The sequence below is a fragment of the Chiloscyllium punctatum genome, chromosome 3 (assembly GCF_047496795.1).
Source record: "Chiloscyllium punctatum isolate Juve2018m chromosome 3, sChiPun1.3, whole genome shotgun sequence".
Classification (NCBI taxonomy): Eukaryota; Metazoa; Chordata; class Chondrichthyes; order Orectolobiformes; family Hemiscylliidae; genus Chiloscyllium; species Chiloscyllium punctatum.
Window position 1 is genome coordinate 70776011 of NC_092741.1, and position 26650 is coordinate 70802660.

At 39.0% G+C, this 26650-nt stretch overlaps 1 protein-coding gene across 1 annotated transcript in view; it reads right to left on the minus strand.

Moving 5' to 3' along the window:
- klhl32 (kelch-like family member 32) overlaps positions 1-26650 on the minus strand; it is a 307588-nt gene that overhangs the window by 121976 nt on the left and 158962 nt on the right. The window contains exon 6 of the mRNA XM_072554905.1: positions 15462-15677. Within this exon, the coding sequence (XP_072411006.1) occupies positions 15462-15677 (216 nt within the window). The remainder of the gene's footprint in view (positions 1-15461; positions 15678-26650) is intronic.

A 26650-nucleotide genomic window follows, 5' to 3' on the forward strand; every position in this document is an offset into this window, starting at 1 on the left:
TGATGAGGGCAGAGCAGTAGCCATTGTTTATATGGGCATCATTAAGCATTTGATAAGGTTCTGCTTGGTAGACTAATCAGTAAAGTTAAATCAAGTGGGATTCAGGGTGAGCTTGTCAATTGGATACAAAATTGGTTTTACAATTCAAGTCAGAGGGTGGTTGTGGACGGTTAGTTTTTGGACTGGAGGCCTGTGACCAGCTGTGTTCCATAAACATCAGTACTTGGGGTCCAGTTTTGTTTCTCATTTATATAAATTATTTAGATGACACCAAAGTTGGACAGTGAAAAAGGTTATCTAAACTTACAAAGGGGTCTTAATCAATTGGCCCAATGGGTAGATGAGTAGCAGATAGAGTTTAGATATAAATGTGAGATATTGCACTTTGGTAAACCAAACAAAGGCCAGGAATTATACAGTTAATGGTAGAGCCCTGGACAGTGTTGTAGAACAGAGAGAGCTAGGGGTTCAGGTCCATAATTCTTTGAACTTTGTGTCACAGGTAGACGGAGTGGTTAAGAAGGCATACCCGCTTTCAACGCTCAGATCTTATAGTATAGGAGTAAGGATGTGATGTTGAGAATATTGGCAAGGCCTCTTCTACAGTATTGTGTGCAGTTTTGATCGCCCTGTTATAGGAAGGATATTACTAAACTGGAGATGGTTCATAAAATATTTACCGGGATGTTGCTGGGAATGGAAGGTTTGAGTTATAAAGATAGGCTGGATAGACTGGGACTTTTCTCACTTGAGCATAGGAAGTGGAAGGGTGACCTTACAGAGATTTATAAAATCATGAGAGGCATAGATAAGGTGAAGAGCAAAGGTATTTTCCCTGGGGTGGAGGAGTTTGAATCTAGGGACCATATCTTTTAAGGTGAGAGAAGAAAGATTTATAAGGGACCTGAGGGGCAACCTTTTCACTCAAAGGGTGGTTTGTATGTGGAATGAACTGCCAAAGGAAGTGGTGGATGCAGGTACAGTTACAACATTTCACAGACATTTGGATAAGTACATGAATAGGAAAGGTTTGGTGGAATATGGGCCAAATGCAGGCAAGACTAGTTGAGTATGCGAACATGCCCTGTCTCACCTGAAGACTCAGTATCCTGCAATATTTAGTTGATGGTTGAGAATTTATTAAGAGGGAAAAAAATGGAGTTTGGTAGTCATGTTGCATGTAATATAAAAAGGATTCTAAGAGCTTTTATAGGTATGTAAACGAAAAAAGCTAATGAAGACAAATGTATGTCCCATGCGGTCTGAAATGGCAAAATTGATAACAGAAGCAAGGAAATGGCAGAAAAATTAAACAAATATTTTAGCTCTGTCTTCACAGAAGAAGATACAAATAACTTCACAGAAATGCTAGGACAGCAAGGGAATAGGAACTAAAAGAAACAGGAGCTAAAGGAAATTAATGTTAGTAAACAAAAAGAGAGTGCTGGAATGTTAAGGGGACAGAAAGCTGATAATTCCTCAGACCCTGATAATCTACATCCCAGGGTACAAAAGGATGGATTCATTTGTTGGGGTGGAATGACTAAATGAATCAATCGACACCCATGTTCACTTCCAGTATAGAAGAGTTTATTGTTTGAACTGATGCAGAGAAAATTTCTGTGCAATCCAGAGGCTTCTCCACTGAACAAAGAGAAACATTCACTTTTTATACATTTGTCATTAGCCCATCTTTGGCTGCTGAGAGAGCGCTAAGGAGAGCCAGGAGGGGACATGAGAAGTCATTGGCGGATAGGATCAAGGAAAACCCTCAGGCTTTCTATAGGTATATCAGGAATAAAAGAACGACTGGATAAGGTTAGGTAAAAACAATAACTGCACATGCTGGAAACCAAATACTGGATTAGTGGTGCTGGAAGAGCACAGCAGTTCAGGCAGCATCCAACGAGCAGCGAAATCGACGTTTCGGGCAAAAGCCCTTCATCAGGAATAAAGGCAGTGAGCCTGAAGCATGGAGAGATAAGCTAGAGGAGGGTGGGGGTGGGGAGAGAGTAGCATAGAGAGAAAATGACCTGGGAGTTGCAGTGGGAGAGGGACTCCCTGAAATTCTTGTAGAGAGAGGAGGAAAACTTCTTCAAGGCAGGCATCCTTGCAAGAGGGTTCGCAGTAGGGTTAAAATCAATGAGGTAAAAACAATAACTGCAGATGCTGGAAACCAAATACTGGATTAGTGGTGCTGGAAGAGCACAGCAGTTCAGGCAGCATCCAACGAGCAGCGAAATCGACGTTTCGGGCAAAAGCCCTTCATCAGGATCAAAGGCAGTGAGCCTGAAGCGTGGAGATAAGGTTAAGGTTAGGGCCAATCAAGAATAGTAGTGAGAAGTTGTATGTAGAGTCAGAGAAGATAGGGGAGTGAATACTATTTGTCAGTATTCACATGAGAAAAAGATAATGTGGTCAAGGATAACACTGAGATACAGGCTACTGGATTAGATGGGATTGACGTGCATAAGGAGGGGTGTTAGCAATTCTGCAAAGTGTGAAAATAGATATGCCCCTTGGGCCAGATGGGATTTATCCTTGGATTCTCTGGGAAGCCAGGGAGAAGATTGCTGAGCCTTTGGCTTTGATCTTTATGTCGTCATTGTCTACAGGAATAGTACCAGAAGACTGGAGGATAACAAATGTTGCCCCTTGTTCAAGAAGGGGAGTAGAGACAACACTGGAAATTATAGACCGGTGAGCCTTACTTCAGTTGTGGGAAAAGCATTGGAAAGGGTTATCAGAGATAGGACTTATAATCATCTAGAAATGAATAAGTTGGTTAGGAATAGTCAACACGGTTTTGTGAAGGGTAGCTCGTGCCTCACAAACCTTATTGAGTTCTTTGAGAAGGTGACCAATCAGATGGATGAGGGTAAGCGGTTGATGTGGTGTGTGTGGATTTCAGTAAGGCATTTGATAAGGTTTCCCATGGTGGGCTATTGCACAAAATCCAGAGGCATGGGACTGAGGTTTTAATTTAGCAATTTGGATGAGAAATTGACTAGCTGAAAGAAGACAAAGGGGGGTGATTGATGGGAAGTATTCATCCTGGAGTTCAGTTACTAGGGGTATACTGCAAGGATCTGTTTTGGGTCCACTGCTGTTTGTCATTTTTATAAATGACCTGGATGAGTTAGTAAATTTGTGGATGACACTAAGGTTGGTAGAGTTGTGGATAGTGACACTGATTTTAGGTTACAGAGGGACATAGATTAGCTGCAGAGGTGGGCTGAGAGGTGGCAAAGGGAGTTTAATGTGGCAAAGTGTGACGTGATTCACTTTGGAAGGAGTAACAGGAATGCAGAGTACTGGGCTAATGATAAGATTCTTGGTAGTGTAGTTGAGCAGAGAGATCTCAGCATCCAGGTACATAGATCCTTGAAAGTTGCCACCCAGGTTGATAAGGTTGTTAAGAAGGCATATGGTGCAGGTAAGAAGCTAGAAATTTAGCAATGAGAAACTCATGTCCCAAATCCCTGAAAAATGTATTCTAACGTATTCTAATGGTCCTCAGCATTACAGATACCAGTCTTCAGCCAATGCAATTCACTCCACATGATATTAAGAAATGGTTGGAGACAGTGGGTACTGCAAACGCTACATTCCAACAATAGTACTGAAGTCTTTGCTCAAGAACTTGTAACTCCCCTAGCCAAGCTCTTCATGTAAGGATACAGCACTGGCATCTACCCAACAATGTGGAAAATTACCTAGGTGTGTCCTAAATCCAAAAAGCAGGGCAAATCCAACCCAGCCAATTCCACTCCATCAGTCTACTCTTGATCATCAGTGAAGTAATAGAAGGTGTCATCAACTGTGCTAACAGGTAGCACCTGCTCACTGATACCCTACTTAGGACAATTCAGCTCCTGACCTCATTACAACCTTGGTTCAGGCATGGGTAAAGGAGCTGGATTCCAGAGCTGAGGTGCTGGAGGCTGCATTTAAAAGGGTGGAATCAAGAAACCTCTGCAAAACTGGAATCGGGAGCAAATTCACCACTGGCTGGAATCATACCTAGCAAAAAGAATGATGATGTGATTGTCAGAGGTCAATCATCTCAGCTCCAGGACATCTCTACAGGAGTTCTTTAGGGTTGGGCCCAAGTCCCAACCATCTGCAGCTGATTCATCAATGACTCTTCCTCCATTATAGATCAGAAGTGGGGATGTTCACTGATGATTGTACAATAGCCAACACAATTCGTGACTCCTCAGATGCTGAGATAGTCCATGTTCAAATGCAACAAGACCTGGACAGTATCTAGGCTTGGGCCGACAAGTGGCAAGTAACATTCATGCCACACAATTGCCAAGCAATAACAATGTCCAATAAGAGACGATCTAACCTCTGCCCCTTGATATTAAATAGTGTTATCATCATCCATTATTAACATTCTTGGTGTTACCATTCACCAGAAACTGCAGTGAGTAATGCACCTTCTGACTCCCCAAAGTCCTGCCCACTTTCTACAAGGTACAAATGAGGTTACCTCAGTCTGAGGATTTTAGATTGAAGGTTCTAGACCAGAAGTGTTTCGTTAGAACTCTGAAGGAATTATTTGCAGCTGAGAAAGTCTGAGCACAGTTGTGTGAATACTTAAAGGAAATGCTATCAAACTTTCAGGACAGATCATTCTGCTATAACGTGCATTTTGTTAATGCAAATTCACTGGAACACAACTGATGAATTGGGTTTCTAAAGCTCAAACTTTTAAGCATATATCGGTTATAAACACAATTCCAACACTCTTACTTTAAATGGCACAGTTATTGCATGACATTCTTACAAGGTGAGATTGCATGACAACTGAACTATCACGTTATAGCAAAACCGACTGTATTGGGAATTGAAAAGAAGACAGTTATGTTAAACACATAAATGAAATCTACACAAGTATCTGGTGCTTCAGCACTGTATTGTGATTGTTTCGGAATATATGAGTTTGCAAGTTATCATACACTTTGAAATCTTTGATTGGTGCTACATGTAAATAGCTTAGTTTATCCAGAATCTTCATTCATTTTTTTTTGGCTCAGTGGTTAGCACTACTGCCTCACAGTGCCAGGGGACCCGGGTTCAATTCCACTCGTGGGCAACTCTCTGTGTGAAGTTTGCACATTCTCATCGTGTCTGCATGTGTTTCCTCCCACGGTCCAAAGATGTGCTGATTAGATGGATTGGCCACGCTAAATTGCCCATTGCGTCCAAGGACGTAGAAATGTAGGATTACAGGAATAAGGTACGGGAATATGGGTCTTCGGAGGCTTGGTGTAGATTTGATGGGTCAAATGGCCTGCTTCCTCACTGTGGGGATTCTATTTGTTTATTTCAAATAGTAAAATTTTGTTGTATTGTTCAAACTAAATCTGTAGCACTCTGTGCTTGTGTTTCAGCAAAAGGCCACTTTGTTAACTAAAAGCAAAACAAAATATAATCTATCAATACAATCTATCAAAACAAAATGCAATCTATCACGCCAAATTTTAGTCTGGAATTTGACTGGTCCAGTAATAACATCAGCTGGGATCATAACCACTTCCAAGTCCCACTCACCTGCCAATCCAGTTCAACTCTCTCAACAGCATTAGAAAATCTGCCCCATGAAGTTCCAGTAATGTTAATGTATGATCCATCCTCTCTGTATAGGTCTCACCAGCCCTAGGATTTGTTCCAATGCCTCAGAGATCTAAAGTCCGCCCTCCTGCAACATCTTTCAACCCACACATTTATTTGCTGAATCTTCCCATTTCTGTACTCATCAGCAAGTGGCACTGCGAACATCCTTGAGTTTACTGTTTTTGAAAACGGCTTTTTAATCCATTTCCCAGCTCTATAAAACCCACCTTCAGGGCCTCATCCTTCTTTGAACCTACATACTTAGTACTGATGTGGACTACAATTGCCGCCTATTCACCGCCTCCCATATCAATGTTCTATAGCAGCTCTGTTACATTCTTTGACCCTGGCAACTGGGCGATTGAGTTAGCGGAATCACCTGTCTGATTACCTAACTGTTGAATTCCTTTTCACTATTTCTCTTCCATTCTTCTTTTTCATCATTTGTGTAACCTGGTCTCCTACAGTGTCACAGACTTGACAGTGGCTGTACTCCTCCCTCATCAATATCTGAAATTGAAAAACAATTGGTTTTCTTTATTATTCCATGGGTTGTGGCCATTGTTGACAAGACCAGCATTTGTTTTCCATCCCTAATTAACCTTGAACTGAGGGTTTAGCTATGCCAGAGGATAGTTAAGAGTCAATCATATTGCTGTGGGTCTCAAGTCACTATATATGCCAAACCAAGTGAGGGAAGCAGATTTCTTTCTTTGAAGGACAACGGTGAACCAAATGGGTTTTTACAACAATCAGTAATAGTTGTCATGGTCTCCATTACTAAGATTAGCACCCACGACTTCCTATATTTCAAGGGTTTGCATTCTACACGGTTGCCATTTCTTTGCATTACTTTACAGACAATTTACTATTAATTGAGGGTAGAAAGTTGCATTTCTCACTAGCTATTCACTATTCAAAATTCCAATGTAAACATCACTTTTTCACATAAAAATGAAATCACATTTCAAACTCTGCTTTTGCTCCAAGCCCTTTTAAGTTCTGTTCAGCTCTTGTTTCATCCTACTGTTCTTCAAGCAAACTCTCACTCTCCCCACCACCTTTTATGCCCACTCTGCTCTCATTCATTTTGGTCTGCAAGGTTTTCCCAGTGAGTTTCAGGAAATCCTCTTTGGGATGCATGTGATAACCATGAAACCTTGAGCTAACACAGCAGATGAGCATTTCATTTATTTAAATAGTCTGTCCACCTGTTCCATGACTGGTTCCTGTGCAAGTCAAATTCTGTTTGGATTGAAACTGAAAATCAATGGGTACCTGTCAGTTTCCCAACAGGCTGACAGATTCAGTTGCCTTAACTTGTTACTGACTTAGAAATGTGATGGATTAAAATTCTGACCAATCATTTTTGAATGGCATCAATACATTCTTGGACGAATTGTTACTTGAATTGTTCTTCTGATTTATTTTGAGAATTTGGGTTTTTTAAGATTGCATGTTGAATGGTGAATTATTATTACCCAACTTATAACTTACTATCTAAAGATTTATCTATGTACATCGTTGATTAATATCTAGACACTCATCCAAATCAAGTCCTGAAGAGATAGCAGCCTCCCACAGATTTTCTAGTATACCAACTCAGGGAAGCAGCTACTCATGATATTGACAAATTCTTCATCTTTCTCACATGAGTTTCCCTAGTTACATCAAGCTGGTAGAAACTAATTAATAACATTATTTTTGTTTCTTGCTCATCATTTAAATAACACTGTAAAATAATGTCAGACTCAATTTAGTCCACCATCCCTAAAAGCTGTCTTTTTCCACTGATGCATGTATAAGTACTAAATTTGACATTATAATTTGACTGAACTGCCCAACACCCTCATTAATCATGCTCTACTAATTACCCTTTGAACTCCATGTTTTAATCACAGATTGAGCCACGTGAGTTAATTGTGTCTGTGTGGTTTCTGTTAATTCTGTGAGCTAGGGCTCACTCAAACCAAAATGTGTTTTTGTTGAATAATATATCAAGCCAAAGTACTGATATATTTAGTAAACAATGTGTCTTGAAAAGAAATTTGGACACTTAGATGGACAGGAAGGGTTGAGAGGAACGTTGGCCAAACACAGGTATAGGATAGTAACTCAGTTTAGGAAACATGGTCGGCATGGATGAGTTGGGCTGAAGAGCCTGGTTCTGTGCTATGTGATTCTGTGGAGAATCACACAGGTGGAGGTGGCTCATTTCAAACCTTCTAGATTCCCTCTAGTTTCATTTGAGCACAAATGAAAGTTGTGCTCAACAGTAACATCATGCTTCTAGAAAGTATCCTATTTCTTTACAGTGACCAAAACTGAAATAGTACACAGTGATTCCTCCCCACACCTTCCCCCACTGCTCCTTTTACACACACATTACTAATCTACAGATTTCAAAACTCTCTGCTGGAAGGTAAAAGAAAAGGTAAACATTGGCATGGTTATCTATCAATGTGTCTAATTTACATGCTCATCCAATTGTGCATGGTTTCCAATTGTCACCTTTCCCTAAAAAATGCAATGATTTTTGTTACGGTGCAGTCCCAAGGGCGTTGGCAGCCAGCTGGCAGCTCTCCAGTATCTAGCTGAAGTAATACTTTTCATGGATGAGTAAAGACTTCAATTGTCAGGTAACTAATCGATAATGTGCAACTAAAGAGTCAACTCAGATCTGTTCCTATTCAACTTCCACAAATGCACACTTGTTAACAGGAGCCACCCTGACAATAATTCCACCCAACCTGAAACCAATTGACATGCCCCACTGCAGATTGCCTGAGATCAGCCAAACCAGCATAAAAAGGTTAAAACGTAGGAGCTTCATAGTTTGCAGCGCTCACAGATATAATACATAATAATCCATTAGCAGAACTTTTCAGGTTTACACACAAACACATGAATTAGTAGCAGCAGGCCATTCAGCCCACTGACCCTGCTCTGCCACTCAGTTAGATCAAAGCTGATCTAATTATATTGACAAATCTGCAGTTACACCCATCCTGATAAACTTACATTCTTAATTAACAAAAATCTATCCAGCTCTGTCTTAAGAATATTCAACGATCCTGCGTCCACCACCATTTCAGGAAGAATGTTCCAAAGATTCATGACCCTCAGAAAAAAAAGTGTCTAATTATGGTTTTAAAGGTGTGACCTGAATTTTAAAAAGAACCTCTCAGGATATAAGTCACCTCTTACTCTCTTCAAATGCAGCAAATGCAAGCCTTGCCTGTCCGCATAAGACACCACCAACCCATCCCAACCCCCTCCCCATTCCATCAATTAGTCTAATAAGCCTTATTGCTGTCTTTGAACTGTCTCTAATGCATTTACATCATTCTTTCAATAAGGTGACCAATACTGCACAAAATTTGCACTGATGTCCTATTTAACTGACTTCCAATTTTTGATAACAATTGCTCGTGATAAAAAAAATGCAAATTAACTTTTTATGATTTATGCACAAGAATACACAGGTCCCTCTGCACTTCAGAACTCTAATCTTTTCCCAACTAGATAGTATACCTTTTTATTCTTCCTGCCATAAATGGACAATTTCACATTTTGCCACAATATTCTTTATTTATCATCTCTGCCCACTTACTTAAACTATTTTTGTAGCTTTATGTCCCATTCATAATCTACCTTTCTACCCATCTTTGTAACATCAGTAAATTTGGCAACAAACCTTTCATCCCTTTTTCCAAGTCATTGATAAAAATTAGAAACAATGGAGGTTCCAGCACTGATCCTGTGAAACATATCAATCTGAAAAATACTCATTTTTTGTTGTGAGCCGGTATTGGTGAGGCTGCTTTTAGAATGATGTGTACAATTCTAATCGCTCTGCTTTAGGAAGGATGTTGTCAGACTAGAAAGGATGCAGAAAACATTTATAAGGGTGTTGCCAGGGCTTGAGTGTTGGAGTTATAAGGAGAGGCTGGATAGCTGAGCCTTTTCTCACGTGGAGTGTCAGAGGCTAAACCTTATAGAGCTTTATTAGATCATCACGCCAAAGTGTTTTCCCAAGGATAGGAGAATCTAAACTCGAGGGTTGGGTTTAAGGTGAGAGGGGAAAGATTTAAAAAGGACCTGAGGAGCAACTTTTTCACACAAAGCAGGTGGCGTGTGTATGGAATGATCTGCCAGAGGAAGTGGTAGAGGCGAGTACACTCAACAACATTTAAGAGACACTTGGATATGTACATGATTAGGAAAATCAAAAAACTATCCTAGTTTTTTTGACTTCCTTTTTGCTGGCTTCCTTTTATCTATCCTGCTGGTTTACATCCTCAAAAACCTCCAGTAAATTGGGCAAACATGAATAGGAAAGGTTTAGACTATTAAGGAACAAACACAAGCAAATGGATCCACTTCAGTTTAGGATATCTAGTTGGTTTGGGTGAGTTGGACCGAAGGGTCTGTTTCAAGGGGCAGCACGGTGCCTTAGTGGTTAACATTGCTGTCTCATAGCAACAGGGTCCTGAGTACGATTCCAGCCTTGGGCGACTGTCTGTGTGGAGTTTGCACATTCTTGTGTCTGCGTGAGTTTCCTCTGGGTGCTCCGGTTTCCTCCCACAGTCCAAAGATGTGCAGGTCAGGTGAATTGGCCATGATAAAGTGCCCATAGTGCTAGGTGCATTAGTCAAAGGGAAATGGGTCTGGGTGGGTTACTCTTTGGAGGGTCAGTGTGGACTGGTTGGGCCGAAGGGCCTGTTTCCACACTGTAGGGAATCTAATCTAAAGTGCTTTTAAAATAAAAGCAAAGTACTGCAGTTTCTGAAGATCTGAAAAACAAAGTGTAATAGGTTTGACTCTATAGACTCATTTATGCCTACTCCCTACTTCTGATTAGTTAGCCACTGTTCATCCACGCCAGGATGTTATGCCCTACACGATGAGTTATATTTTCTGCAATAAGATTTGATGTGGCAAATGTCTTCTGGATATCTATGTACAGTTCTTGGTTCCCCTTTAACCACCTCCTCAAAAAACTGTAATTAATTGGTCAAACACAATTTCCCTTTCACAAATCCATGATATCTCTGCCTGATTACTTTAACTTATCCAAGTTCCCAGCTATAAATTCTTTAATGATACCTTCTAACAGCTTCCCTATGATAGATGTTAAGCTAACTGGTTTGCAGCCCTGCTTTCTGCCTCTCTCTCACCCTTTTTGTATAAAAGGAGTTACATTGATTTTCTTCCAATCTAATAGGACAGCCCCGAATCAAGAGAGTGTTGGAAAGCTAAAATCAAGTAACTAACTCCCTCACTAGCCACATATTTTCCTGATAAAGGGCTTATGCTTGAAACGCCAATTTTCCTGCTCCTCAGATGCTGCCTGACCTGCTGTGCTTTTTCAGCACCACACTCTCGACATATTTTAAGAGCCTAGAATGAAGCTCATCAGTTCTCGGGCAAATGTCAGTCTGTGGCTCCAACAATTTATTAATACCTCCATGTTAAATGATTTTTATATACTCGATGACTGAATGACTCATTCTATACCACATAGACTACACCTCATAATATGTACGATAACACAAAAGTCTTGGTATGTGATTTCAAGCAGGAACAAAAGATAATAAGAAACAGGAGGAGGAGCAGGTGCAAGCCATTGCATTGATTGAGCATGGTCTACCATTCAATTATATCATGGATTAATTACTACATGATTAACTCAATTTTTGAACACTATCCTTATGTTGTTAAATACTCATAGTCAGAAATTTTTGATTATTATCAAATCACTGAAACAAAAGTTCAAGAGATTACTTCTCATTCTCCAAAAGCCCAGAGAATATAAGCCATTTTATTCAATTTCTCTTCATAGTTCAGTCCCACAATTCAAGGATTCAATCTATTGAATTTGTGTTGCATCTCTTCTAAGGCAAGTATGTTCTTCTTTAAGTGATGACTAAAAGCTCGACAATACTCCAGATTACTCTCATCAAAGTACTACATAATCGAGCAAAGCTTCCTTGCTCTTTAAACCACAAGCCACTTGCAATAAAAGAACTCTGCTTTCCTTATGCTGCGAGATCTGCACATTAGCTTTGAGCTTCAGGTACAAGGACAACAAATGCCTATGGTTAATATTTATTGGTCTCCCACTATTTATAAAATATTCTGTTTTTAACTTTTCCGACCAAAGTTTAGAATTTAAGCCATTTTGCCCAACTATACTCCGATCACACTTCCTTGTCCAATCAGTGAATCAGTCTTTATCTCTTTGCAGTTTCTTTGTGCCCTCTCCATTTCTGACTTTTCCATCTTAGATTGCATCATCAGAAAACTTGGTTCCCTCATCTAAGTTAGTATTGCATGTTGTAAATTACTGAGGGCTCATCATTGACCCTTAAATTACTCTCCAATTTACATGCTGTCATTCTGAAAATAATCTACTAACATTCTTGCTCTCTTTCCTGTATTTTAACCAATACTGAAACATAATAACAGATTATCCCCAATCCTAAGAACCTTAACCTTGTATATCAACAGTTTGTGCAGCACCTGATCAAATTGCTAAAAAAATTTCCAACATCTGCTGGCTTCCTTTTATCTACCCTACTGGTTTATAGCCTCAAAAACCTCAAGTAAATTGGTCAAACATAATTTCCCTTCCATAAAGCCTTATTGACTCTGATAATTATTCTGTGATTTTCCAACTGTCCTGTTACCACAGCATTAATAAGGTTCTAGCATTCGAAACAAAAAAGTATTTAGATTTTATTTAAAGGGAACCATAACCACCTTACTGTGGCCTCAACCATATAGGCTAATGGATAAGCTATACCGTCTGTCATCTCTTGTATGTTTATTGACATTTTGATCTTGTCAATGCTTTTCATGGCACCCTTTATAAATTTTCCTGCAATATGGATTTTTAAAAACCTTAATTCATGGGATGTGGGCATCACTGGCCAGGCCAGCATTTATTGCCCAGAGAGCAGTTAAGCGTCAACCATGTTGCTGTGGGTCTGGAGTCACATGTAGTCCAGACCAGGCGAGGATGGCAATTTCCTTCCCTAACGGACATTAGTGACTCAGATGGGTTTTTTCGGACAATCGATTCATGGTCATCATTAGATTCTTAATTCCAGATTTATATTATGTTCAAATTCCACCATCTGCTGTGGTGGGATTTGAACCCAGGTCCCCAGAACATTAACAGTCCAGTGATAATACCACTAGACTATTCCCTCATCTGTTATGGGAGCAACAAAACAACACAAAAAAAATTTAGATTAGAAGATAAACACATAATGCAATTTATTTTAAAACAAAATCAACTTTTAAAAGAAAACTATTAAATGCGACGTAGTTATTAAAATAAAACCAATGTTCAGTGAGGCTACACATCTATGTACAATGACAGAGGGCGGCACGGTGGCACAGTGGTTAGCACTGCTGCCTCACAGCGCCTGAGACCCGGGTTCAATTCCCGCCTCAGGCGACTGACTGTGTGGAGTTTGCACGTTCTCCCCGTGTCTGCGTGGGTTTCCTCCGGGTGCTCCAGTTTCCTCCCACAGTCCAAAGATGTGCAGGCCAGGTGAATTGGCCATGATAAATCGCCCGTAGTGTTAGGTAAGGGGTAAATGTAGCTGTAGGGGCATGGGTGGGTTACGCTTCGGCGGGGCGGTGTGGACTTGTTGGGCCGAAGGGCCTGTTTCCACACTGTAAGTAATCTAATCTAAGTGACAGATCACACAGAAGTCCCATTCATGGGGTTTTACACCACTGCATTAACTCAGCTGATTGTCTTTGGTGTGTCTTCAAGACACTGGAGTCTTAATTAATTGCTTTACACCTAACAATAATGGTGTTTTCCAATAAATCAATACTTTTTAGACTGTCATTTGTTTCCTTGAGTGTGTGATTGTAATAAATTTTCTCTAAGTTTAATGTTTTTTTTTGCAGTTCAAAGTTCATCACGTTAATTTTTCCTACAAATAGAATCTGAAAATTCAAAATGGTTAATGAAAAATAACATTATTTGGACATATATTCCTTCATCCAAGAAAGCATTAAAAATGTATATTCAGTCCATTATCATTTCAATTCAAGAGGAACATTATGCAGATAATCCTTGAACCATAAATTTAGATTATTAACTACGCTTATCATAAAATAATTAGAACATGCCCATACGTCTATCAGAACTTTAGGTGGCATGGACTCACTTCATTCATAAGATTAGAAGCACCAATCTGACCATATATCCCATTCTAAAATACCGGTAAAATGTCGGTGTGCAAAAGTACAGCAGAAATAAAATAACACACAGAGAGATTAAATTGCACAAGATTAAAGCAGAGCAAAAACCTGTCATTTCTCCATCCAGTAACATATTGGATATATTGACAAATCTACTATACCTTGTCCTGACACTAAGCTGCAAATGTACTTTCTTTTGCCTCCAAAATAAGGTGTATTGAAAAAAAACTGCACTGAGTTTCTCGTTTCCCCTAAATATTACAGTTTAATAAGATCCTGTCATAAACCAATTTTGAGTCAGAAATGACCAAGACTCAAGACTGATTTCTCTTAAGTAAAATTAAACATGCTAATAACTGTTTTTCTACGTATATATCAGTCAGATACAGAGAAAAAAATTACAGAAAATTATAGTTCTTTCAATGTCTGCATATTAGAAAGAAAATAACAAAATTAAACCATATGTTGCATTTCACAGCAATAACAGAAAGAAAGATATTTATTATTTCTGAATTAGAACAGCAATTTTAAATTCAGCACACTTGTTTTGCAATTTATGCACCAGACAAGAACCTTTTTGCAGCATTACTGTGAAGGATTATGAGCTCACTTTTTCTTTCTCCCAACCCCAACACACACTCCAAAAACGGAGAACTTTGATGACAGTCTTTTTATTAAAATCAGAAAATGCTGGCATGTGCAAGGTTGAGTGATCACAATTGTACCTGTGAATTGTTTCACTTTGTAATCCAGGCATTCCCTTTTCCAATCCTTTCTATAATACGATCACCAAAGCAGAATGCTTTGAAGAAAGCTTATCGGCCTAAAATGAATAGTCAATAAGCAATTAGTACAAGGCCCTCATCCTATTTGAAAAGATCTTTACAGTCCCAGGAGGCCAGCAGTGAAGCAGACTTGCTTGACGTTTAAAGTGAACTTTCAGTTATTGTATTGCAAACCTCATCGTGGAACAAGAAGAAAGATACCTCCACATCTTTTATAGCATAAGAAAAGTGGCCTTTCCTCTTCTTATTTCACATTAAGCTCAATGTAGAGACACAACTCAGACATTTTTTTTGCCAACTGATGTACAATCTCAATATGAACGTTTAACAATCTACTTGAGACTACTTTGTAAAATTTAACTGCTGTTCCTGAAGTTCTCATCATTTTGATATGTTAATTACTTCTGTGAGAAGGAAATTTGAAAATTAACAGGCTCGCATACAGAGGGACAGTACAGACCAGAAAGATCACACGTTTGATCTTTGATATGTACTTAGCTTACTGATATCACTTAAAATAACAAAGGTGGCATAATTGGCCACAGATTTCAAGGAAGCTCCCTAAGTTCCTGCTCAGGGACTGATCATGAAAATGTGCATCATTGACACTCAACAACAAAAGGTCAATGCTTTGATGCACTGTCCCTACAATTGAACAATCAAGTAATATCTCACTATCAACGATCATTCACGAACAATTTTCACTTGAACCCATAATGGAAGACAAATATATGGAACAACAAGGAATCAGAACCTTTAGAAGAGAAGTGAGAAAAACAAACTTGAGAGTTGAAGTGAAGTACATCTGTGCATTTCTGTTACCTGCCATATTTGCTCCTCACTTAGTGATGTCAGACGGTCACTCTTCAGAACGTCTCGCAGGAGCTGGTAAGGGAGTGCCATGACCTTCTCAGGGTGGTTCTTCAGCAGTTCAGACAGGTGTTTCACCAGGAAATTAACCACTGCTTCCTCCAGCAGGGTAAGATTAAATAGGTCAGCAAGTTTGTATAAATCCAGGTAATTGAAACTAGTCAGTTCCTAAAGCAACAAAAGGAACACTGAAAATGTCATTCCTGTCATATAAGCTGTTCCATTATAATCAATATAATTTTATTATCTGACCACACTGTCGTAACAATGCACATGGTTCATGCCTTTGCAAATATCATAACGTAGATTTGCTTGATGTATAAAGTGAACTTTCAGTTATTATATTGCAGACTGTCATGGAATCAAAAGAAAGATACTTCCACATCTTTTATAGCAAAAATAGAAAACTGGTCTATCTTCTTATTTTTTTCATATTAGGCTAGGTGTACAGAAGCAACTCACACATTGAGAACAGACAACTCATGTAAAATCTCAACATGAAAGGTGAGTCTTCAAAAGGCAACTATCCTAGTCAAACTTTAGAGACACTGAAAATAAATAGGGTTCTTTTAAAGACTATGGTTGCTTAACTTCAACTGCAAAGGAGCGTCAAAGGAATCACAGAGGAAGTCACCTGTTTGCTGGAGTGGTAATAGACTTAAAAAATATTAAATAAAATAAATGGAAATCATCGGGTATTAGAATAGTTCATGTTTGTAAACTAATGTTAAGGATTCAGATTTTCTCATGAGCGACAGCAAATTCTGGTTCATATAAGACCATAAGACATAGGAGTGGAAGTAAGGCCATTCGGCCCATCGAGTCCACTCCGCCATTCAATCATGGCTGATGCGCATTTCAGCTCCACTTGCCAGCGTTCTCCCCGTAGCCCTTAATTCCTCTAGACAACAAGAACCTATCAATCTCGGCCTTGAAGACATTTAGCGTCCCGGCTTCCACTGCACTCCGTGGCAATGAATTCCACAGGCCCACCACTCTCTGGCTGAAGAAATGTCTCCGCATTTCCGTTCTGAAATGACCCCCTCTAATTCTAAGGCTGTGTCCACGGGTCCTAGTCTCCTCGCCTAACGGAAACAATTTTCTAGCATCCACCTTTTCAAAGCCATGTATTATTTTGTACGTCTCTATTAGATCTCCCCTTAATCTTCTAAACTCCAACGAATACAATCCCAGTATCCTCAGCCGTTCCTCATATGCTAGACCTGTCATTCCAGGGATCATCCGTGTGAATCTCCGCTGGACACGTTCCAGTGCCAGTATGTCCTTCCTGAGGTGTGGGGACCAAAACTGGACACAGTACTCCAAATGGGGCCTAACCAGAGCTTTATAAAGTCTTAGTAGTACATCTCTGCTTTTATATTCCAACCCTCTTGAGATAAGAGACAACATTGCATTCGCTTTCTTAATCACAGACTCAACCTGCATGTTTACCTTTAGAGAATCCTCGACTAGCACTCCCAGATCCCTTTGTGCTTTGGCTTTATTAAGTTTCTCACCATTTAGAAAGTAGTCCATTCCTATATTCTTTTTGCCAAAGTGCAAGACCTCGCACTTGCTCACGTTAAATTCCATCAGCCATTTCCTGGACCACTCTCCCAACCTGTCTAGATCCTTCTGTAGCCTCCCCACTTCCTCAGTACTACCTGCCTGTCTACCTAACTTTGTATCATCGGCAAACTTCGCTAGAATGCCCCCGGTTCCCTCATCCAAATCATTAATATATAATGCGAACAGCTGTGGCCCCAGCACCGAACCCTGCGGGACACCGCTCGTCACCGGCTGCCATTCTGAAAAAGAACCTTTTATCCCAACTCTCTGCCTTCTGTTAGATAGCCAATCCTCAATCCATCCCAGCAGCTCACCTCGAACACCATGGGCCCTCACCTTGCTCAGCAGTCTCCCGTGTGGCACCTTATCAAAGGCCTTTTGAAAGTCCAGATAGACCACATCCACTGGGTTCCCCTGGTCTAACCTACTTGTTACCTCTTCAAAAAATTCCAACAGGTTTGTCAGGCATGACCTCCCTTTACTAAATCCATGTTGACTTGTTCTAATCAGACTCTGCTCTTCCAAGAATTTAGAAACCTCATCCTTAATGATGGATTCTAGAATTTTACCAACAACCGAGGTTAAGCTGATTGGCCTATAATTTTCCATCTTTTGCCTTGATCCTTTCTTGAACAAGGGGGTTACTACAGCCATCTTCCAATCATCCGGGACCTTTCCTGACTCCAGTGACTCTTGAAAGATCTCAACCAATGCCTCTGCTATTTCGTCAGCAACCTCTCTCAGAACTCTAGGGTGTATCCCATCAGGGCCAGGAGATTTATCAATTTTAAGACTTTTTAACTTTTCTAGCACTATCTCTTTCGTAATGGCAACCATACTCAACTCAGCCCCGTGACACCCTTTAATTTTTGGGATATTACTCATGTCTTCCACTGTGAAAACTGACGCAAAGTACTTGTTAAGTTCTCCTGCTATTTCCTTATCTCCCATCACTAGGCTCCCTGCATCAGTTTGAAGTGGCCCAATGTCTACTTTTGCCTGTCGTTTGTTTCTTATGTACTGAAAGAAACTTTTACTATTATTTCTAATATTACTGGCTAGCCTACCTTCATATTTGATCCTCTCATTTCTTATTACACTCTTTGTTATCTTCTGTTTGCTTTTGTATCCTTCCCAATCTTCTGATTTCCCACTGTTCTTAGCCACTTTATAGGATCTCTCTTTTTCTTTAATACATTTCCTGACTTCCTTTGTCAGCCAAGGTTGTCTAATCCCTCCCCGGTTAATCTTTCTTTTCTTGGGAATGAACCTCTGTACAGTGTCCTCAATTATACCTACAAACTCCTGCCATTTTTGCTCTAGTGTCTTCCCGGTTAGCCTCTGCTTCCAGTCTATTTTAGTCAGTTCCTCTCTCATGCCCTCATAATTACCTTTATTCAACTGTAACACCATTACATCAGATTTTGTCTTCTCCCTTTCAAACTACAGACTGAACTCTACCATATTATGGTCGCTACTTCCTAAGGGTTCCCTTACTTTAAGATCTTTTATAGAGTCTGGTTCATTGCAAAGCACTAGGTCCAGAATAGCCTGCTCTCTTGTGGGCTCCATGACAAGCTGTTCCAAAAAGCCATCCTGTAAGCATTCCATGAATTCCCTTTCTTTAGATCCACTAGCAACATTATTTACCCAGTCCACCTGCATATTGAAGTCACCCATGATCAATGTAACCTTGCCTTTCTGACATGCCTTCTCTATTTCCCGGTACATGTTGCGTCCCTGGTCCTGACCACTGTTAGGAGGTCTGTACACAACTCCAATTATGGTTTTTTTGCCTTTGTGGTTCCTCAATTCCACCCACACAGACTCCACATCATCCGACGCTATGTCATTCAATACCATAGATTTAATTTTGTTCTTAACTAACAAGGCAACCCCACCCCCTCTGCCCACCTCTCTGTCTTTTCGATAAGTTGAAAAACCATGGAGGTTTAACTGCCAGTCCAGACCACCCTGTAACCAAGTCTCTGTGATGCCTACTACATCATAATCATTCACTATTATCTGTGCCATTAATTCATCGGCTTTGTTATGAATGCTACGAGCATTCAGGTAAAGTGCCTTAATGCTAACTTCCTTATTAGAGATGTTGTAAGTCATATGTCCTAAGTTATCCTTGCTTTTTTCTGCATTCTCAGTCTGCCTCAATTTTAAATCCGCCTGGAAACATGCTATCCTGCTGCTTATCTTTCCATTTACCTCCATACTCCCTGTCGCTTTCACTTTCCCTTCCCCCCAACTCAGAAGTTTAAAGTCCTACTGACCACCCTATTTATCCTCTTCGCCAGAACATTGGTACCTGATCGGTTCAGGTGGAGACCGTCCCAACGGTACAGATCCCCCCTGTTCCAAAACTGATGCCAATGCCCCCATGAAGTGGAATCCCTCTTTCCCACACCAATCCCTCAGCCACGTGTTTACTTGCCTAATTTTCTTGTCCCTATGCCAATTGGCACGTGAATATATTGTGAATAACGTTTCTTATTTCAAATAAAAAGACTACTTGATTTCAGACAACATTATAATTGTTACAATTTCAGCTGTTATCTTAAATAGCAAATTATACTGTGCATTTGCAATTAGAAACTTGGTTTCCATAGCCTCATCTAATTTCAAAAACAAAGTTGTTGAATGGTGAATGTCTGGTAAATTTTGTAGTTTTGAGTTTTCAAACACTTTCTTTAAATAAAGTGCCAAAAATGAAGCTGAGTAGCATTGATGCTTGTGAAACTGACAAATGGATCTTGGATCAGATGGCAAATGTGTGTAGACATTCGGTAATCTTTAATGATTGCAGGAGAGATTGAGTCACTAGTCAAGACCTGCAGAGATCATCTTTAGATACATAGGTTTTTATTATCTTCCTTAATAACTTGGTGGTGTCCTTCAGGGAAGCTGACAAGTTTGATTATACAAGGATATAAACAGGAATTAGGAACTTGGATAACGTAACTGGTCTGTCATGAAATATATATGCTTTGGAGAAATGGGTTCATGACTGGCAAATGTTCTCAATGTAAACAAGTGAAATTAATATATTGGATGGGGGAAATCAAAATATGAATGTATCGTGCAGGATTACAATGTCCAGACTATCCAAGGTTACAATTTATAAGTCCTTAAAGGTTAAAGCAAAGGCAATAAGCATTATACACAACAATGGCATTAGCAAACAAAGCTAGGACAATTAAATACAAAATTACACGTACAATCCATTCCCTCCACCAGTGACACTCAGTAGCAGCAGTGTGTACAATCTACAAGATGCACCGCAGGAATTCACCAAAGATCCTCAGATAACACAATCCAAACCCATGACCACTTCTACCTAGAAGGATAAGGTTACTATGTACATGGAAACATCACCACATTCAAGTTCCCGTACAAGCCACTCATCATCCTGACTTGGAAACATATCGCCGTTCCTTCACTGTTGCCGGGTCAAAAACATGGAATTCCCTCCCTAATGGCATTGTGGGTCAACCCACAGCAGGCGGACTGCAGCAATTCAAGAAGGCAGCTCACCACCACCTTCTCAAGAGCAACTAGGGATGGGCAATAAATGCTGGCATAGCCAGTGATGCCCTTATCCCAGAATGAATAATTTTTAAAAAAAATTATTTCCAAGTAAAAGGCTTTGGTTCAACCACACTGACAATGTTTGTTATTGATCTTTCACAGGGTAAAGGTTATTGAGACCCTGGACAAAGTTCAGAAAATCACTTGACCGATGGTCCATTTAAGGGACCTGAAATATCTGTGCATACTTAGATTTGGAGCTTTTTAAGAGGTAAATCAAGTATTTTGAGGAATGGATGATGTCTTGGAGGAATGATATTTTTTCCATTTTGGGAATGCAATTTTAAGATCACCACCTTATAATCTTAATGTTTATTAATGTGCTGCCCGCAATCTACTCAGAAGCGAAAGAAACTGTGTAAATCCGGGGTTTACATTTGTGTTCCTATTACTGACATTTTTAGTTTGATATTGAGTTCAAGTAAATAATCATTTTATGGGAAAGTAGAACAATCTTTATTAACAAAGATGATGTGTAAGAATATTTCAAAATACAGCTGGGAGGTTTTTGATGGTTTTGCCTCAAGATGGGTGATCTAAGCTTGGGCCTCCTTCAAGGAGGACTGAGTTTAACGTAATTTGAGAAAAAGAACTAGCTTTTCACTTTGGGAACTTTAAAACAACCCTGGACATTTTGCAAGAAATTAGCATTAAATAGTTTTGTCAAACAAAGAGAAAAAGCACAAATCTAGCCCACTGACAGTGACGTTAATAGCTCTCTAAAAAACTGAAGCATTCCTGTCTCAACAATCTCCTGAACTACTGAAGTTTTTTTTTCTCTGAGCACTTAAAGGATAAGTCTTGCATTTTATCCCTCAAGACATTCTTATAATGTGCCAAATTGGCCAGATAACTGCCCAACCCAGATGCAAGATACTGCTTGAATGTAACTTATTACTTCAAGCAACCACCCTTCAAAGTTTTCTGTCTCTCTCTGTCTGTCTGTAAGGAAGATGAGATGATAACGCAACTTGCCAGAATTAAATAAAATTAAATGTATTTAGTGGATCAGTCAAAGGTTGAAGCATGCAGTGAGCAGAAAAGACAGCCAGCTGTTGGCAGCTTCTTGGTTAGATGAACCAGTCCTTATTAATAAGAATCATGCAACACTCATCAACGATCCTCCTGAATAGTTAAAAAGGTCAAATTGCACTGTGGGAGCTTTGATCTTGACTGATGTGATCTTGTTCCTAAAATGTCCAAAGATTTCTAAACTTATTAAACAATACCGCATTATGTACTTTTCACACAGTACAGAAAGTGAAGGCTGCCACAACCCGTGTAGCCAAATTCATTTCATAAGATTCATCTGCCAGCTCTGCACTTGTTCAGTATCTCTTCCAAGTATAGGGCCTGAGAAAGGTATGTAAATAGTATTCATGTCAAATTTCTAAAAACTGAGAAAAAGTAGCAATGGATTGAGAGACAGTCACCTGGAATCACGAACTTGAGTTGGAGCTGTCACTCTGAATAGAAAACCAAAAAAGCTGTGGGTACTGGAAGAGAACATCATATAGAGCACTGGCTCAAAAATGCACTGATGAGAGCACAATGGTGTACTATACTGACCTTGAGACTTACTAAGCTATGGCATGATCTCACTGACTCAAGCTGGCTTCCATCAAGTTGCTGCAGCACACGTTTTGTAGTGTTGGTGGTACACAGAGTAGGTTGAAAGAAGGAAGCTGAATTCTGCTTTATGTTTACAACATGTGACTTCATGAAAATAATGTGTCTATAGGGACATCATTACACTGGTCAATTTTCATGAGGTTCTTTTCCTGAGGTTCTCAGCCTAATTCTGTCTTTTGTTTGCATCCATACGCTGAGAAAACATAGGGGAGGATCTGATGCCCTGTTTCATTTTCACTTGTTTAATAATTATATTTGATGAGTGAGGATGGAAAATTGGTCTGGAAGTAGCTCTTCTAACTCATCAAAACCATAGTCATTTCTGGGTTTTCCATCTCTATCCAGCCACACATACATTTGGTTACAAGAGAAGTGATCTGATTAGGACAGAGAGTGGTACTCTGATTAATGGCACAATAGTTGTGTGAAGTTGCATTCAATTCTACATCAATCATGACTATTATCAAAGGTATTGATATTCATTTTCTTCAGTTAGATTTTTTATCAGGCATAAAAATAGTTGGAATGGGTTTCCTGCATCAACTTCACAATGAAAATGAAGAGTAAATAAAGTGAGTGGTCCTCTAGTGAACAATAATGGATGAAATGGAGAGAGGAATTTAGCCAAATTACTACCATAAGGGAAGCGGCACTAAGTAAAATGACAGAGCTGCAGGCTGAGAAATCCCTGGGTCCTGGTGGATTCCATCTGAAGCTCCTTAAAAAGCAAGCGGTGGCTACTGAGCCATGAAATGTGTTGTTGCTAATTTTCCAAAATTCCCTTGGTTCTATCAGGCTGGAAGGTAGCAAATATATTACCTCTATTCATGAAGAGAGAGAGGCAGAAGACAGCAAACTATAGGCCTATTAGTTTGAACTCTGTCATAGGATAGGTATTAGAACATATCATTAAGGTGTTTATAGTTGGATATTTATAAAATCTCAAGGTAATTGGGAAAAGTCAGTATAGTTTTGAGAAAGGGAAATCATGATTAACCAATTTATTGGAGTCCTTTACAACAATAACATATTCTATTCATAAAGAGTAACCTGAAGTCTTGTCCTTAGATTTCCAATAGGAATTTGACAAAGTGCTACAAAAAAGTTTATTGTGAAAAGCAGCAGCTTATGGTGTAGGACCAATTTGCATGACAAGAAAATTGGCTGAGATCAGAGTGCATAAGTAGTTCATTTTCTAATTGACAAGATGTGATGGGTGGCGTCCCACAGGGATCTGTGCTGAGGCCTAAATGTTTTACAATTTATGCCAATTATTTAGCTTAAGAGAGCAAAGGTATGGTAGTTAAATTTGCAGATGACACAAAGGTAGGTAAGGAAGCATGTTGTGAAATGAACCAATATAGAGTGAGTGAATCAGAAATATAATGTGGGAACATGCTAAATTGTTCACTTTGAGTGGAAGAATTGAAAAGGAACAGAATATTACTTAAATGGACAATAATTCCAAAACTGTGAGGATGAAGGGCTACAACATGTAATTATGAAGGGCTAACCCTTAAAGCCGTTCTTTAATACAGAGGAATTAAAGATAAAAATAGACAGGTTTAGCTTCATTTACACAGCACATAGTTAAGCTAAATCTCAAATCTATGTGCAGTATCAATCTTCTTATTGAAGGATGGATGCAAATAAATTGGAAGTGTTTCAGTGGGGGTTTACTACATTGATACCTGGAATGAGTAGGTTCCTTTATGAGGAAAGGTTGTACAGATTGGGATTGATTTTAGTGGAGTTTAGTAGAGTGAGGGGTGACTTGACTAAAGTAAAGAAGACCCTGAGTAGTCTTGACAAAGTGGATGTAAAAATTAGGTTTCCTTAAGTAGGTGAGTGCAGACCTGTTTTGAAATTAGTAGTCATCCTTGAGGAAACTTTATTTTTTCTTTGAAGGTTATAAGATTTTGGAACTCTTTTGCTTATATGCCAAAGTCATTGACTATTTTAAAAGAAGACAAAGGACTCATTCTGCTTGGCAACTAGCTGTCCAGTCAACTGAACTAACCCACCCACCCACCATATCAGCTGATGTTATCATGAAGGACTCTCCTTTTCAATTTCTACCCTTGCATGAGTTGTGGTGATCCTCAGATACAACCACCACCAGTCATCTCTCTCTCTCTCTCTCTCTCTCTCTCTCTCTCTAATGAGAGAGCTACCCTATGGTCTGGTAAGACTGTAATGACTTTATCTTTTATCTTTGGATTTGCAGAGCTCAATTGCTAGCCTCTGCTCCTAATTTGTATTTTGACATATAATAACACAACAAACACATATTTATTATAATATGGTCTCAGTACTGTACAATTACTCATTAATAACATGACCTTTGCATGTTTCACAACAAAATCCTTACAGCAGTGCAGTGCAGTAATATTTGCGACAACTTATGCACAGTTTATCTTCACTATTTTTAACTTTTCAACATAAAATTTTAATTACAGCTCTGACCCGAATTCTTCTAACTAAACTAGTCCACTTTGTCACAGTTAGGTTGTTTGATTGATTTTGTTCTACATGTACTTCTACTGAATAGGTTTTCTGGCACTTATCTGAACTACAGAATGTGCTGCCTGCTCCATGGATACTAATCACTTTTGCTTACTGCAGCTCAGAATTTATTCTACAATTTATTCGTTAACTTGGGACTATGAAGTATCATAACATAAAATCAGTCAAAACAATGTTCAAAAATTTCTTAACTATAATAAGCCACTGGGAAAAGAAATTAAGTGTAACATTCTTTAGCAGCAGTTGAGAATTGCCAACATAATTTTTCCTGGAGAATAGTGTTCTCATTTGGCTCATTGCTTTTTCATTTCCTCATGTTGCAATGATAAGTGAATTGAGTTTGCATATTAGGTTCTTGAACCTATTAAAGAATTACTTTTGTCATTTCATTAAGCTTTTATGGAGGTTCAGGATGTTATTCAGACAGTGTTGGGATTTTAGGGATATTCAACATGATGTTAAGATATGCAATGATATGATTATATTGAAGGACATGTTAAAAGGTATACTTAACACCATTCTGGAAATAAAAGAGATAATTTAACATATTTTAAACAGTTATAGTGAAAGACACATTATATCAAAGCCTAATTACTAATTGCAAAAAAGCTACATAAAAATAAAGAGATATATGGAATGTGAAGATATGAATTCTGCCTGACCTTTGTGTTCTACTTAAGACAGATCATTATTTATTGGCAGATTACCAATATGTGGCAAATATAGAATAAAAATAAACATGGAGGTTTAGACCACTAATTCTCAAAGTTCAATAACACAATTTCAAGCAACAGGTATGACTCATTTTATATAATATCAAAGGTACATAATCTGAGCTCTGACCTAAAGATTTAACCTTGTGCCACAAGTTGACTGTGATTGTCTGTCAATTCACTGTAGATTATTACAGTGTGCATATGCAAAGATTTTGTGAAATTAAAGTCTCTTCCGTCAAATATGAAGGAGAGCATATCATCTACAAAACAATCACAAAAATAGGATTATAAAATGGATTCAACTTCATTTTGTTTCAGTTCACAATGTAATTTTTATTGTGGATTTAAGTTGTTTTATCAGTGAACACTCTGGTGTTTTTCTGACACTATGATGCCTCTCTTAAGCAAGTCTATTGTGTTTACATTGCTTCTTCTATATCTATGCTTCTACAATTCTCTTACGTTTATGTTGTCTTTCTCGTTTCTATCTTTATGCTTTTTTTCTTTGCCTTTTCATTTTAGTTTGGGCAGAATGTGGTGTATTGAGAGACGGAACAGAGTATTGAGGATTGCTGAATTTCAGCGATAAGTATACCACCTTTGAGATGCATTAACATGTTCGGCGAAATTTGTCTCAATTGCCAGATGCGCAATCTTACTAATTTGCATTTTCTTTCTTCCATATTAGTTGTGGTTCATCTCCCTATTGTCATTCCTTTTACGTAATGTAGTCTCATGCTAACATCATCCTCTGCTGCTCTTTTCATTTTAAGGCGATTAAGTAATCTATTCTCATGAGATTCCTAGTATGTTTGCTGATTATCCCAAACTCCACTGTTCTACTTTTTATATCTGTGCACTCATTTCATAAGACCATAAGACCATAGGAGCAGAAATTAGACCATTTGGCCCATTGAGTCTGCTCTGCCATCCAAACATAGCTGATAAATTTCTCAATCCCATTTTCCAGCTTTCTCCCTATAACCCTTGGTCCCCTTGACAACCAAGAACCTATCCATGTCAGTCTTAAATATACTCAATGACCTGGCCTCCACAGCTTTCTGTGGCAACCAGTTCAATAGATTCACCACTCTCTGG